Source organism: Gallus gallus, chromosome 15, assembly GCF_016699485.2.
Source record: "Gallus gallus isolate bGalGal1 chromosome 15, bGalGal1.mat.broiler.GRCg7b, whole genome shotgun sequence".
NCBI lineage: Eukaryota > Metazoa > Chordata > Aves > Galliformes > Phasianidae > Gallus > Gallus gallus.
This window is the reverse complement of record NC_052546.1, coordinates 803836-820068: the sequence shown is the minus strand read 5'-3', so window position 1 is coordinate 820068 and position 16233 is coordinate 803836. Positions and strand designations below refer to the sequence as shown.

Here is a 16233-nt window from a genome sequence, read left to right as displayed (position 1 = left end):
TTCTTTGTGGAAATAGGCCACGTTAGGGTGGCACTGGGCTGAAGAAGCCCTTTTCCAGATCTGTCTTGGAGCCAGCTGACATGGCTGAAAGCCCTGCTTCACCACACACTTTGCACGTAAATGTACATCATCTGCACCTAAAGCGTGGCATGCAGCAAAAGGTGAGAGCTGGCCTTGGCATCTGCTCTGCCGGCCCAGGCGCTGTGCACTGAAAGGCAACTGTTTTCAGGCTATGGGAACAACTCTATCAAGTCTCCACTAAAGAAGGCGATGACAGTCCCACTTACACAGCTGACTAGGTTTCACCCATAAGAGGCAGGCAGAAGGTGCTTTAATGAAGGGCACACCAAGAAAATCATCTTCTTTTGGTTAACCTCTGCTCCCAGTCCTTGCCACCCACAGTGAACAAGGAATGTTCCCTGAGCCCAGATAACCAGTTTTGGTCACAAAAGCATGGCTTGCTGTCACAGAGCAAGGGCCACGCTCACAATAAATTGTGCTTTATAAAAGCATTTTCTCGTATGTTTGGTGGCACTAGCGGCACCTCCCCTTTCCAGGTGCCCTCTCCTGGACTAGACCTCAATTAACTCACAACCTCGGGCTATAAATCAAGTCAATAAAAGGGGCTGTAAAATAAACATGAACAGGTCTTCCTCTTTCCATTCAAATGTACTGAAGTGGCAAAGGCTTTTTCCAAGCAGAGCTTAGATACCCTGTGCTTCACTGGCCTCACAAGAGAGAATCCAGTGTCCTCAGATATTAATACAGGTGACCTGGTCACTTAGATGCAGGTAGCACTAAGAAGTGCCCCACGGCTTGGAGGTCAGCTTCGGGTCACTCCTCCAGAGTTTCTGTGGGGTGGACAGGTCTAATTTACAGCTCTCAAGAGCTGGAAATGAGGTTTTTAGAGATGGAGGTTAAATAAGCAACACTGTTGTTTTATATTATAAGGCCTGGCCTAGCAGAATGTAAAGACATAAATTGCATCTAACAGACTTACCTGACACCTCAAATAAGGAAGAAAAGTAGATTTTTAGTCTCTGAGCCAAGATCTGCTCCAAGGGATACCCACAGGGTCAGCAAAGTTGGCTGCATGACATCAACAACACAAAGGACTAAATTCTGTCAAAGCAGCAGCCCTGAGAACTGTGACCTTTTCTAAAAATTTGCCGAGGAAGAGAAAAAATGATTTATAAACCATTATTATTTGTAGTGCTATAGTGTCTAAAACTTCCAGCTCAAATACGGGGCCACAGCATGCCAAGTGCTGTAAGCCAAAGTGAGGGAAACACCCCGCAGAGCTGAAATCCCTTATGTAGACATGGGGGGGGGAATGGGAAAACAGACAGGGCAGACTGAGCAGACTTTCTACGCAGTTCTCCCGACCCATGGCCCTCTACGCTCTCACTGGGCAACAGAACGGGATACCCTCTGCCATAGGCTAAGAGCCCTAAGCAGGTTGACCCGACTTAGGGAAGGTTTTGGTTAACCCTTATGCCTTCATCTCCTGCACAGCTCAACCAACTCACCGCAATGCCCAGCAGTCTCATCCACCCGGTCCACAGAAAAAAACAAGCTGCGCTACCCCAAATCACTGCCAGCTCCCTCCTTGCTCCAAAGCCCACATCAAACTTTTTCCTAACCCTTAGAGCCATATGAAACCTTGAAGCATATTATCTGCTTTCCTGGGTCAATAACACCAAAGCAACAATAACCCCCCCCCCCCCCCCATCTTTGCATTATCATACCCATGGAAGTCTCTGTCTCTGAACTGAGCTGCTCCTAGCACAGGGAGGTGCGTTGATCACGTGCACACATCTGTAGCAGAACAAGAGGAGTTAAAATCCTTGTGTCTGTTCTATGGCTACTTCTTCTGTGTTGACTGTAGGTTTGCAAATAAGTGCTCATTCTGAGATGCAGGTGAGACATCTTTGGAGTCATGAGATGGATCAGAAGATAGAGAAAAAAAGATTTCAAGAGAGGAGGAAAAAAGCTGAAAGGGACTGAAATCTTCCTTCAAGTCTTTGTCCCTTCTCTATAAATGCAGGGCTGTGACAATACTCCTGTAGTTTGTCCAGTTAATTATGGAACAATACGAAGAAGAGGGCTGTGATGGATTGGTGATTTACAAGATAGGGATGTGAGAGTCAGAGAATGGTAATTATGCAAGTGCTTCCACACTGCCTATACCACTTGACTGTTTGACTAATGAAAAGAACCCTTCCTATCTGCCTTCCCCTCCATGATAAGAGCTGAATGCCACACAGGCTCAGGTAAACAGCACAGCTTGGCTTCACTCAGTCTCAAGGGGATGCTCGTTGCCCTTCCACCCAACCTGATCCTGGGGAGGCACCCAGGGAGAAGGCACAACACTGGCAAGTGCTCACCTTCTCTGCAGGGAGTGGATACCCAGGGCAGAGATAAGGATCACTGAAGCAAGGCCACAGGCGAGTGGACAATGGTGAAGCTTGGGCCACAAGGCCATCCATCACATGGGAAACAAAGGTGTTGTCAGCAGGGACAGACGCATCCTCCAGGCATGTCAGCTGTTGAGTGAGTTGGATGACAGGTCCGTCAAGGGCTGACAAGGCCTCCAGGGAGACTCCAAGCCAAGAAGAAAAGCCATACAGTGACTTGTGATTCCACACTGGTACCAGGAAGGGCCATACAGCTTTACAGATTGCTCCCAGTGAAGGCAGCTAACTCTCTCATGGTACTAGGGTCAGTTTTTCTTAACTGAAAGTTTTGACTGGTGGCTGAGGATGCAGGACTTCTCCTTAGCACAAGGGATTATTTCAGCTACACAAATCAAAGCCCTTTCCATACTCTGACCAAAAATCCAGGCTCAAAATATTCAAGGAAGAACTAAATGGAATATTTTTCCCTCTCTTTTCTTAATAGGGTGATCTTTTCCCTGCTTAGACTTTGAGTATACATATAAGAAACCCCATAGGCCTTACAGCCTAGTTTGGATCCTGGAGCCCTATACCAGCAGCTAAGCAATGTAAGCTTTGCTCCAGTCACTTCAGGACAAAAGGAAGGAATATGGTGGGGTGGTCTGCTCAAGTAGAAGACATGCAGTGTAAGGGAGCTATAATGTGGTACACACATCGGTCTTCACTTTCCTTCACAAGAACAGGTTTTGTGATGAGACCCTTCAGCTGGATGTTCTTATTTCACACTAACATAACTAGATCGTTTCGACTTCCCAAAACATTCAAGCCTATCACACCATGTAGACAAGCCCTCACACGAGTTTCTTGTATGTGTAGTTACACCAAATCATCCGCCTTGAAGGAAAAAAAGCAAGTTTCCAGTAGATCTGGCCTCCATGTGAAAGTAATACAAGAACGGCCTTTCTGAGCTCAGTACTGGCCAGAAAACAGGAACAAAACACGTGTTTCTGATCATTTCAGAAGCTCCAAAAGAAGTTTGATTCAGAGAATGGGCAAGAGTTCGAAGGCAGAGAAGGAAAACACATGTCCTGTTTGAAGTGCAAGGACCGATTTTTTTATTAAGCCATTTTAGCCATCCTTAACACATGCACTTGAAGTGTCAGCCCAGTGTGCAGAGTGGTTCATGATACAGATATTAGAATTTAAGACAGCCCCAGCTTGGGAATTGCTGAGTCCAGCAATATGTTCCGAGCTGATTTTAAAGAAAGGTTAAAGTGGAGGTGAGGTCTGAACTCAGACTCACAAATACCAAAGCTTGCACTGGGGTACATCCTGAATTATAAGCTGCTCTCCCTCCTTTCTTTCTTCTTGTGGCAGCTCTTGGAGCTCTCCTCCTCTGTGTCATGTTTGGTGACTTTTTGCTTATTTTTCTGCAGTCGGCAGAGATGCCACGAACCTGGAGCTGGGCCCTTCCACCCATTAATCAAAAGCTACAAGTGCTCTGTAGGGAGACAAAAACTCTGTGTGTTTTCTCTGATATTTCTGGAGCGAGGCATGGAGGATGAGGGGTGGGGGGGCAAGGACCCCTAGTTAGATTAACATGTTATTCAGAGACCTATTAATCAAAGTCAGAAGTAGTGTGAAGCAGCACTAAGGGGAAAAATGGCTGGACAACTACAGTCCTTTCAAACAAAAAAGTACTAGCTGAGAGAGAGAGAGATTTGCAGCCTCCAATCAAACAAGAACAGACCCTACAGGTAAATTCTGCTTTTTCCCCCCACGTTAAGCAAATGGCTCAGTATCCAGCCCCCATCACAAGTCAAAAAGGTCCCTATCTTTCTTTCTGCAGAGTGCTATATGCTTTCATGCGAGCTTTTGCTTTTTAATTATTATTTTTGGAAGAGAGTGCTATTAGACTCTTTTCTTAAAAGGAAAGATAGACTCAGTTAACAGAAATGGGTCTGGCCAGCGTTCTGCTTGATTAGGGCCTTTTGGAAGGGAGCAGTTTGCCCCCCAGAGGAGGGATCAGTGGCCTTATACAGCATGATACCAACAGGAGTCAGGCACGTATGTGTCAGAAGACAGAACACTCTTGTGTTTGTTTCTTCTGGCCCCAGTGCTAACCCTCTGTGAGACAAAGCACAGGAATGCAGGTGAGCCTGAAAACACACAAATGCGCTGGGCACAGTGGAAAATGGCTATTTCGTTTTAAGATAAATTTCACCAAGGAACTGCTGAATACATCTCCACAGCTTGGGCTGGGCCTGCCTTAAGAGCACAACAACTGGAGCACAGCATATTTCAGTGTGAATCCAGATGAAATTCCTGACCCTTGTTTCCACGTGCCATTCAGAATATTTTATCCCAAGGACCTCACAGACCTCAAGGTACAGAAGGGAATTGGGTTCCGTGGCCTGAAAGAGCAATGATGTTAAGAACATTACTATCCAGAGGTTACATGGATAAATGAAATGGAGCCCAGAGGAAAATCTTGTGTTGTTTTTTTCCCCACTCAGAAAGCAGTGGAAGCGTGCTAGAAGAGAGGGGAGAAAGGATAAGCTGGAGAGCATATATGCCAGCCATGCCACGCAGTCCTAGGAAGTTATGGCAGCTGCCTTGTGCGAAGACAGCTCTGCTACAAGGAAGGAGAGACTTGCCTCCTCAGAGGAGGTGGGGAAAACTGCATGCGTGCATCCCCAGACAAGGTCTCTGGGCCACCCAGGAAAAGCCAAGGCATCTACAGCAGCATGTGGTTGGTTTTTGCCTACGGTGAGCTCCTGGCAGCTGCTGACAGGAGGGAGACTTGGGGAACTTGATCTCTTCTCTTTTCCCCAAGCGTCTGCCCCCTCCGATCCCAAGACACAAGGATATGGACTTTTCCTGTACAGATATGCAAGACGCCAGGCAAAGAGAGGCTTGTGGAATGCACAGCCCAGTGGATCTAGTTTCCCAGAAAGACTGGCCTGGCCTTAGCAGAAGATTAATTAAATCTGGCAGCTCAGGGCTGGAAAATGTTCACTCCGTGCACTGGAGTGCCTATCCATGGATGGAGAGGGGGCTATGCAAACCATAGGGGCAAAAGTCCATCTGCAAACATGCACAAAAAGCTTGGCTGGGTTCATGCCTGGGTCCTGTGGGGGAATGAGAGATTTAGCCAATTGCTATGGCCAGAGCGGGGTGCAAGGGGAGGACAAGAGAACCACAAAAGAGCTAGAAAAACACAGCTATGCCAGGCGTAGGTGGAGAAGCATTATTTGATGGGGTAGGCGTGTACTCTGCCCTCCCTTCTCTGAGCACCACAAGTGCCTTTGCAGCCGAGCCTGTAGGAGAAATGGCTGAGAGGAGCCACAAACACAGAGGCCTGAAGACATCCCTCGCAGGTAATGTAGTTTAGTAGGAGAGCTGGGCGCAATGCTGAAGCATAGCAGAGAGCAATTAAACAAATGCATGGCCAAACAGACGTGCAGGGAAAAGAATTTGGCTTTCCTTGCACAGTGAAAAAGGACGCTGCCCCATCTCCGCTCCCACTGCTAGTTCTGCACCTTGCCAGACCGCAGCATACATTTCCTGCTCAACAAGACCCACATTACAGAGATCTCACCCCAGTGCAGCAGATCCCAGCTGCAGCACATGTCGAAAGTCCGCCTTTGTCCCTGTCATTCCTGTAACATCCAGGGTATGAATACTTTCAGAAGACTCGTGGCAGCACTTTGTGAAACCTCCATGAGGTGGCAGCTGCTACTCATCCGAGCCCTGAGCTTAATCAGGCAGTGCTCCCCAAGACTCAGAAGTCAACCCATAGCACCAACTCTTTTGGTTCAAGTTGCGCTGAAGCCTAGAGGTAGCTGATTTAACCTCAGGCACTGAGGTCTGGAGAAGAGGAAACCTATCCAAAGAACAGCGGGATGTGGTTGATCTTCTGCAGCATGCAAGATATTGAGAAGAAACCAAGGAAGAGCACCCGGGGCAACCACCCAGGGCTGCACATCCTTCCCTCCCACTTCCCAGGAAGTGGCTGTGAGAGGCTGTGGTGTTCAAACCCAGCTGTGCTGCTGATGCACTCAGTGAGGGCAGGCACATCCTCACTCCCCCTGCTTCAGTTTCTTTTTCTTCACAACAGCTGTAACAACTGGTGTCCCACTGGGCAGAGTCCTCCGAGATCACTTGATGAGAAGGATCTTTATTTTTATTTTGATAGGCTTGTTCCCCACACTCCCAAAACTGTGTTCATCACACGGTGGATAAACGGATGAACAGTGCCTGCGCTATTTTGAAGTGTCCCAGCATCCAAAAGGTAACCCAGACTAAGTCCTCTATGCTGAGTCAGGATGCAATAAGCAGCAGCTGGGGAGCTTACAGATCTGCTTAGGGAAGCCTTTGTGCAGCAAAAGAAGGGTGAGACATCAACAGAATTTCTGCGATTCCTTGGCTGGCTGCTCAAGATAAGTATCAGTCTTAAATATTTGAGGGAAATATTAAACCTAAACAAAGTAAAGTAAGGTTCAAATTGAATTATTTGCAAAGAATAAGGGAAGGAAGAGAGAAGGAACAGAGGCCAGGAGACACTGGACAAGCCAAGGAAAACATTTTGAGAGCACTCTGCCACTTAGTACAGTCAGATGTATTTTAAAAGCAAAGAAATGTTTTTTCTGAAGTTACCGTGCAGCCAGGCTGCAGACAGGAGGTGCACCCTTGTTCTGCTTTGAACCACAGATAGCCCAGCATTTTTCACTCACCAATCTCAAAGCACTTACAGATGTTAAAATTTAGCATACTTCTGAGATTGATTTTCTTGATAACTCAGCTCAATAAAACAGAATTCAGCTTTCTCATTTTGCTCACAAAGTCCCCACAAAAACTGCTTTGCTGTGAAGCTGTGGCACACCTCATGGCAGCCCACAAGTTCAAATGCTTTTCTCTTCACTGCAAGCTTAGATGCAGCAACTCCAGTATAGTTTATATTTTATTTTATGCACAATTTGACAAAAAGTGACATAAACTGACATAAACCCCAACAGAAGAGCCTCCCTGTCCTTCTGTGCTAGATTCAACGAGGGCTGAATTAGCCAGAGAGGTGAACCAGCATCCAGAGGCAAAGAAATACCAGCATTCCTCTGCAAGCATGTAACCAGATCCTCTCTTCTCTGTTATTCTTGCCACTCATTCTCCATCTGGAGAAACTGCTGAGGACACAGCAAGGCCAACTCAGTAGGCAAAAGCTGCTTCAGCATTTATAAATACTCAGCAATCAGCCCGGATCAAGCTCCTCGTTGCCAGAAAACCATCCATTTTTTCTGCTCTCTTCTGGTAGTTTACCAATAAGTCTGTGTGCACAGACTTCATTCTACGGACTGCTTGCAGGGAACACTGGTAGCCCGCTCTTGGCCTGAGGACTCAGAAGTGCTACAAAGAGTGATACAGGGTGGTGCCCTGCACTCTAATAAGAGTAATCTCTTCTAGTCATTAAAAACCACGGCACAGTTTAGATGAGGCTCCTGCTAGCTCTTACAGCAAGGAGAGCAATCATAGAATCATAGAATCACAAGGTTGGAAAGGACCAACAAGATCATCTAGTCCAACCGTCCTCTCACTAGCACTGCTCATTACTAAACCATATCTCGTATCCCACCCAACCATTCAGCTTCCCATGCTTCTCGTCCTTTGCATTTGCAAGGCAGCCTGCATTAGCACCAAGTCACCGTATGCCCTGCCGGTACCAGAGCAGCAGGCTGCAGGGAGCAGGTAACTGGCTTATGCCTGAGGTTCAGCTCCACATCCCATCCACTTCCCCTGCCAGCTGCCACAGCGTGGCCAGGGCAGCCTTCACCAGCAACCCTGGGGCTGCACACAGAGAAGGAGCTCCAGGTCCCTGGCTGTGCTCACACCAGGCCACCCCCGTGGCTGGGCCAGCCACCAGCACCAGGCTGCTCCCCTCCTCTCCATGCAAGACGCTGCCTGCTGACCTGCCCTCTTACCCCATCCAAAGCTCCTGTTTGATATGTACTCCAGCTGCTTCCCAACAGGAGAGATGTTCCCTCCCTGACTGATATTTCCTTTGAAACGAGAAGAATGCAGCAGGAACTGGACTCTCAATGTGTCAACACCAGCAGCTCAGCACCTCCAGGGGTGCTGGGACTCCTTCCAAGACCTGTGGATCACTGCAGTTATCCCAGAGTGTGAATGTCACTACAAATTTCAACCTGTGCTGCACTTAATGCAGAGCCTTCTGTCAGATCCACACCTGTGTTGTTTTCAAGTTACACATAACAGATCAATTCAAAAAGTCTACCTGAAGTACTGCTGGGCATCACAGGAGGGTTTGCACACTGAAGTTTAGACACAGCACTTGGAGGGAGTTTCTCTTCACTTAGGAGTAGAGAATACAGAAATTACAGCATTTCTTCTACTACAATTGCAAGTGTAAGACAAAGAGGAAAGGAAGCAAACGGACCATTAAAATAGTGTTCCTGACAGACCGTGGCAGAAGGGATGAGAGGAGAGGAAGTGAGCGAGCTCACCAGTGTCTTGCATTCAAAGTCTTCTGCACTGGATCATCAAATTAATCAATTTGATGTGTTCAGTGCAGTTTGGCCAGCAAAGAACCAAACACGGGAAAGCTGCAAGCTGTAGTTCATGTACAACTTGAGAGATGTTGGCAGCACTTGGAAGGGTGGGGGGAGCAGATATGGATGGTCCAAAGGGGCAGCAGCTCACAGCAGAGCTGAGGATGAAGCAAGAAGGATGACGGCTTGGGTCTGAAGGGACAGCCAGCACAGGGTGGAGGCTTTGGGATGAACCTGAATGGAGGACTGAAAGGGCAGAAAACCACATACAGCTGCACAGGGAAACTGCCCTCTATTTCAGAGGTTTTAATGCAGATGGTCTTGCTGCAGCATTTGGTGATTTATGGAAACTAAATATGATGCCTAAGTCTCAGTGACTGCCACGTTGTCTCATGCTCCCTGGAATATAAAGATTCCGTGCTTTCTCTCTCCCTCCCTGCAGGAATCCATGCCACTGATCAAATATGAAGATTCACCAGAGAAGGGTACAAAACGGCCTGGGGAAAAGACTTCTTTTCACCAGCAGATTCATTCACAGAGATATGCCACAGCACATAAGGGGGCCATTGTTTCTGGAATAAAATCTCCACTTGAGCTCTCTACTTTGGCCACGATCAGTGGGAGGGAAGTAAAGTCTCATCCCAGGAAAAAAATTAGTTTGCTGACACCGTGTTGAAAGATTGGGTAATGGAGACACAGAGCAAGCGTGGGCACCCGCACCGCCCCTTGGTGAGCTTGAGAGTGATGGAGTTAAAAGCCTCTGCGGACAAAGCTGCCCAAACTCCGGCAGAGTTTATCCCAGGAGGGACAGCCAAACCCAGGGCTATGATTTGTACCAGGGACATCAGCACTACATGGAGCTTCAGCCCCAGTAAATTTGCACTGCTCTGCACTTCTGCCCTACAAAGACCAGGGGTACGCTCACAGCCCCCGCCTTCCATTCATCCTCTGCACACCTTCCCACCTCCAACAGCCATACCAGAGGAGAACTCAAATTCCCTGCTCTCACTGCTCAGTGACAATGAGCAGGTTTTTTCCCCCCATCCACCATGGGTGGGATTTCAACCCTCCTAACCAAGACTATTTCCATCGCAGCCATCACAACGCAATGCCCACCTTCCCCTGCCCCTGGGTCTGGTGCTTTGGAATGTCAACAAGAAAGAGACAACTTAAACTAAAAGCCACAGGCTGAAAATACAGCGTTTGCTGCTTGGACACTGCACCTTCAGAGCCCGGGAGAGGTCCCAGGCCCCGGCCTCACACCGGTTTCACAAGTAAAAGCAAACAGCTTTACAAGCTATTTGCTGCCCTCTTCTGAGCAAACCCAAATTGCACGTCAGTACGGGAAACAGCTCCAGGAACGGTCACTTGAGAGCAGAGCTCTCTTTCTCTGCAGAACAAGTGGCCGCGTACGGCATCAAGCAGCTGTGCCGGGGTAGCTTAGGAGTAATCGTCAGCTGTGACAGACGGGGAGGGCAGATCAGTGCGGCGCGGCCTGAGCCGTGCTGTGCACAGAGGGCGTTCTTGGCATTTGGGTTCCATAACTCTCAGGCTAATCCCTGATCTAAATCAAAAGAAATTCTTCCCAGTATTTTCTGCTCCCTGCAGTCACAAACACTTCAGAACAGGAGTAAACCAGGAGACATGCAAAGAAATGGGGGAAAAAATGGCTGTTGGATTTAAAGAGAGTGATTTCACGGTTGTTTTTTTGCCGATATTGTTTGTTTGTTTGTTTGGACTGAAAGCACTCAAATCTCTTAAGTCTTACAGCAGTGCTCTGTCCCGTTCTTCTAAGGAGTATTTGTCTTTATCCAGATATACAGCACTTATATACATACTGTCTTCAAAACAAACCTTAACGCTGCAATCTGCTACTTTCAAAGCATTTATTCAAGATAACTAATTATTCATCGAAACTTATTAAATTAGACCTTGTGCTCTCCTCTACAGACTTATAATAAAAAGACCTCTGAGCCCGAGGGAGCCTCAGTTTTCATATGCAAATGTACAATAAAAGTAAAAATAGTTTCTAAACACTTCTGGAATAGCTCTCCTCCCATGTACCCTGGGACAGGCAAGATGCTCCATGATGCTGAATCAGCACTGCTTTTCTTGGCACTCCCTGGGATGTGCTGCATACTTAAACACCAAAGGGAAATCAGGAGTTTGAAGACCAGGTAGCCCCAAATTAATGACCACAAAAAATACCTTTTGTCATTTGTAAGCAGTGCAACAAATCCCAGACCAGGCTGCCATCGAGGCGACTACTGAATGTTCCACTTGGGCACACAGAGCACACACAGCTGTGACAATGTGAGACTGGAATACACCATTCTTCTCCAGGACTCGCTTCCACAGGATCTCCAAGCACTGCTTCATTTCTGACTGCTGCACAGAATAGGTCTATTTATTTCAGTCACCAAGCCATGCAGTGGAAGGTAACAAACTGTTCTTTATGTGTATGTATGTGTATTTTATCCCACAAATGAGGGTGAAACATCAAAGTCTACTTAAATCAACAGGGATAAGCTCCCAGGTGTCATGTGAACCCAATCAAATCGTGAACAAGCACCTGCAGCAACCCTGAAGCAAAACATAACTGCTACCACCACAAGGAGCAGTGGTTCTCTGTGGGATCTGGGGCTAAAATTCTCCAGCTTCCAAAATCAGCTTGCTGCTTTCATGACTTGTTTGCTCTACAACGTATGCACGAATCACCATGCAGATGCCTAAATCCCAGCACGCTGAAAACAGGGAAGAACCACTACGTGTTCCCCAGTGTCACCTACCAGCCACGGGGTCCTTTCCTCAGCTGGTGCTAACCTGCCTTAGACACCTCAGGTTTGGAGCTCTGCATCATGCAGGCTGCAAATACATTTTGGTTTAGTTTTCTGTTTTTTGTTGTTGTTTTATTTGTTTCTTCCTGTCAGTGTCTCTCAAAGAAAGAAGCTGCTTGGAAGCACCCTGATCCTTTGGCAGCGCAGCAGCCCATCCAGCAGGCCTGGCAGCTGTCAGCATGCTCAGGTGTTGGATTGGCCTTGGTACTATGAAGGAAATGCAAAGAAGCTTAAATAGCCTCCAACTATCTTTGCCCTATTTCACCACTGTTTCTCTTAAAGATCGCTGTGCAGCCTTGGACAGCCCCTCCATTTGGAAAGAAAGCCAGAGCTCCCTTCAGCAGCGGCACAGCAGATCGTCCTCCTCAGGCCAGTGGAGCAGGAAAGCATCTGTGACGTGCAGCTTTCCTAGCCAGGAGAAGCCAAGGCATGCAGCCTCCAGATTTATGGATTATAAGTGCTGCCACAGCCTACAAATCACTCTGCACTCAGTGTAATTCATTATCACATTACTATGGTTGGTCACATTCTTTGCAGGTGTAAAAGATGCCAAAAAGGCTTTTTACCTTTCTTGTGCCAGAATTTAATGATATACAGTCAGGACACTGGGAAGCAAAACTGAAGGCGGCAGCTGTTCTGCCTCTGTGGGCACATCGAGTACTGAAGGCTCTCCAGTGCCCCATGGCAGCACTGATGGGCAGGAGCTGCTCCCAGCCCAGCCCCTGCAGCGCCGCCAGTGCCCGCCCAGGTGCTGCTAATGACAACCTCTGACCCAGGGGAATTCAGCTAAAAATCTGCAGGCAAACCCGGGGACTCATTCTGGCACGTTAACACACTGCGGTGGTACTGGGAAACCAGCTGGTTTGTCACAGGCTTTGCATGGGTCGGTAAAGGAAAGGGACTTCAACAGAAGGATAAGCAGCTACAGCAGCAGTACAGCTGACCCAGAGAAATGCAGGTTGTGGCGTTTCTTTATACAGCTGAGCCTTGATTATTATGGAGAAGGACACCAGGCAGAAACCAGCCACAAAGGCAGGCTTTTTGTTCCTATGGGAAGTTAATTCCTCAGAAATAACAACAACAATAACAATAATAGTGCAAGCATACGTAAAAGCCAGGGATTTGAAAGTGTCGCGGGGCCTCACGGAGCGCTGCGTTGGGCATCTCCTCGGGGCGGCCGCTCCGCACAGCCGTGCCCGGTAAGGGCTGCAACGGCTGCGGAGCGCAGCGGCGCCCAGGAGGAAGGACACGACGCGGTCGGAGCTCCTCCCGGAGGGCACTCACCTCACACCGAGCTCTCCTCCTCCGGCAGCTCCGTGCCACGCCAGGGCGGCTCCCCGCGCACGGGGCTCCATCGCGCTGCCCGGCTCCAGGCGCGCAGCCGGCAGCCCAGCGCGGTGCCTCGACCCGCCGGGCAGGCACGGACCGCCGCCGCAGCTCTCCTCGGGAGCATCACGACGGACAGCCCGGCTCCCTTCCTCCGCCCCGCCGTCTTCCTACAGCAGCCCGAAGGCGTGAAGAGGCTGCGGGCGACCCCGGTCAGGGCAGCCGGGGCCGTGAGGAGCCGTTAACGGTCGCGAGGGGGCGGTAACGGCCGTTAGGGCTCGGCGCGTGCCAACGCCTCGCGCCCCTCCGGCAGCGCGTGCGAACAGAGCTGCTGAGCTGCAGCTGCAGCTGCGTCGGCACGAGGTCCGAGCGGGAGGAAACGATGCCGAGAAACGGCACTTACAGCACAATTCACCATTATTTTATTCCGATTTTGCTTCGCTACAAAAACAATTCGGGGGCACGTTAAGCAGCAGCAGGCAGGCGGGGGCTCAAAGCCGGCTCTGTACCGCACCGTAGGAACGCGGAGCACACTGAAGTCAATATTAAAACCAGCAGGAGGCTAAAAACACTGCCCTAGGAGAAGGTTACAAAGGATGCACCAGGCAGGAAGAAACACACGCTCTGTCCTGTCGTACTGACAAAGACTGAGGCAGCACAAAGTCTGAGGTCCCTCAGCCGGGGGTAGCGAGGCAGTCCGGCCCCAGGGCTGAGCGCTGCTCCATGATCCCGCTCGCTGCTCACCTCTGTCCCCGCCTTACCCAAAGCAACCACAAGCACAGGGAAAGCACGGCTGAAATACTGCAGCACGCAGGGATGGAGCGCTGCTCCCCGACAGCTCGAGAGCTGCCGCAGCCATTCTGCTTGCTGCAGCCTATGGTTTCCTTGGGCTGAAAAAAACAGAACTACTTTCAGCAATTCAGCAAAAGCAAAGCAATGAAGACTGTGCTGAGGTGTTCAAAGCATTAAGAAGCCCAAGATCTGCTCCCTGGAAACAGAACGAGTGTCTGATCAGTTCCAGGTCCTGCTGCGGGCTGCAGTCAGGGTGAGACGCTGTACTAAATAGTCCCCTCTGGGTCTCATAACCCACATGATTTCAGCACAGCAACACCCAAAGCAGAGGGGGACCCTCACTCTTACAACTCTTACTGCTCCTGTAGGGACCAGGTATCTGCACGCTGGTATAGATCCCGGGTGGTGCTCCGGGCTTCAGCAGCCATTCTCCGAAATCTCTGCAGGTAGATAATGATGAATATGACCAGAATAGCCTGGAGGAAAAGGAGGATGATGAGGACGAGTTGAGAGAAGAGAGCCAGAGAGCAGTACCAGTACTGGCACGTGGAGATGATCTCATCTTCTGTCAGATATGCGACAACCCGGCCCTGGAGGTGAGCTGGGGAGGCACATCTCACATCCCTGTAAAAGGTCCGGTTCTGCTGCCACTGCAGCCAGGAACGCAAGTAGAGGATGTCACAGTCGCATTCCCAGGGGTTGCCCTGCAAGTGCACTGCTTGGAGGCTGTTCAGGTTATCAAAGAGCCCGCTGGGAATAGAGGTGAGCCTGTTGTAACTGAGGTTGATAATTTCAGCCGATGGCCGGAAAGCCGCTGGTAGTCTTGTTACAGTCAGGCCCTTTGACATACAGTCAATAATGTTGGTGGCACACTTGCATGGCAGGGGGCACGTAGGTATCACTGATGGGAGGAAGCCAAGGAGGGACAAGAAGAGAATCCCACTGTTCATCTTCACCTGCAAACACTCCCCCAGTGAGAGTGGGTGAGGTGGAGGTCAGGCAAGCAGACACCAGGGACTGTAAGTCTACAGAGATCTGAAAAGAACAGAGTTAAAAAAACTCAGGTGTTGTGAAGACTCTTGGTCTCATTATAGGCAGGAATATTCCTGGTCTTTCCAGCCCTGAGTCTGGAGAGGGGTGAGCTGACTGATGCTGGGACACTTAGCTGCAGCCATCGAATTAATTTCCACTCATCTTCAGAAGCATTTAAGTAAGTTGAGGATACTTTCAGCATTACTGCAGAAGCATTACTAGGGTAGCCAAAAAACTGATGACAGGAAGTAAAAAACTAGAATATGAAAGTGTTCATGTCTTATCATAGCTCTGAGATACACCTGTAAGCAAAGCTTCGTTCACACAAACTGCAAGAGGAGATTCAGAAATAAATGTACCATTACCACAGGTTAAAAATAGTCTTCCCAGTTTTGAATAGACATGATAAAACAGTCCTTAGCAAACACAGCCTGCTGAGCTCTGAGGGAGGAAATCCCCAGGATTTTCTACACTAGGCATTGCTCCAGCAGACACGCGGTCCGGAGCCGTGTCCCTTCTGAGAGGCAGGGGTCAATGATACAAAAGAGGCACTGCAGCCTCATGCCACCTTTGAACACAAACTGCTATAAGTGATTTAAGAGAACTACTGCACTTGCCTGCAACAAAGCACTGTTTTTCCACACAATCTGTCAGCTGAATGAAAGGGGGGCAAAAGAAAGAATGAGCAGAAGGTAGTTCTGTTGACTTACCAAGGTAGATCAATCCTTGGTTTCTGGCTTTACAGTAAATGCAACAAAAAGGTCTTAAGGGAGTCCAGCCAGTGCAGGAGTCTTTGCAGCTGCATAGCTGAGCTCGCGGATAATCCCCTTGCAGCTGCCTCACAAGATAAGGGTCGGGCTCATCCCAGGGACACCTCCCACATGAGGCCTTCCTGCAAGTGTGTTGCATGCCACCGGAAGCAGAGTCTTCATTAAGCAAGTCTTCCAAGAAACGGGAGCTGGCCCAGCTCACAAAAACTGCTTTTGCTGGCAGAGATGCTGACAGTGCCGATAACTGGATTCTGTGCACACACGCTCTGGGTAACAAGTAGCCAAGCAGCACAATGAATTCAAGTACGGCAGCAAACTGTACCGCCTGGACGTTTCCTTACTCTACAGACAAAATATCCACAGGGTGAAGACTGCCTCTCACTGCTGTCAGTGGATGAGAAGGGCTTCCTTCACGTTTTCTCAGCTTTGAGCTCGCCCAGTTAACAGTCAGCTAACGCATTCGTACGCACCCTGTGAGGAATCCCAGTGCCCCGCTTCATCCTCTGGTCCTTTGGAA

At 49.0% G+C, this 16233-nt stretch overlaps 2 protein-coding genes across 3 annotated transcripts in view; both read right to left on the bottom strand.

The window, feature by feature from the left end:
- Positions 1-13238, bottom strand: part of TBX1 (T-box 1) — a 166690-nt gene extending 153452 nt beyond the window's left edge. For both annotated transcript variants that reach the window (XM_046901204.1, XM_025155714.3), the window contains exon 1: positions 13081-13238. The gene's annotated coding sequence lies outside the window, so the exon portion shown is untranslated. The remainder of the gene's footprint in view (positions 1-13080) is intronic.
- Positions 13239-13521: 283 nt separating this feature from the next.
- Positions 13522-15774, bottom strand: GP1BB (glycoprotein Ib platelet beta subunit). The gene is made up of 2 exons (XM_046901207.1): positions 15657-15774; positions 13522-14949 (listed from the first exon to the last, which is right to left on the bottom strand). Exon 2 carries the CDS (start codon positions 14862-14864, stop codon positions 14268-14270), a length of 597 nt encoding a protein of 198 aa, XP_046757163.1. The 5' UTR covers positions 14865-14949; positions 15657-15774; the 3' UTR covers positions 13522-14267.
- Between the last annotated feature and the right edge of the window lie 459 nt (positions 15775-16233).

Coding starts and splice junctions, on each gene's coding strand:
- GP1BB (XM_046901207.1), bottom strand. CDS start 14,864: ATGAACAGTGGGATTCTCTTCTTGTCCCTCCTTGGCTTCCTCCCATCA.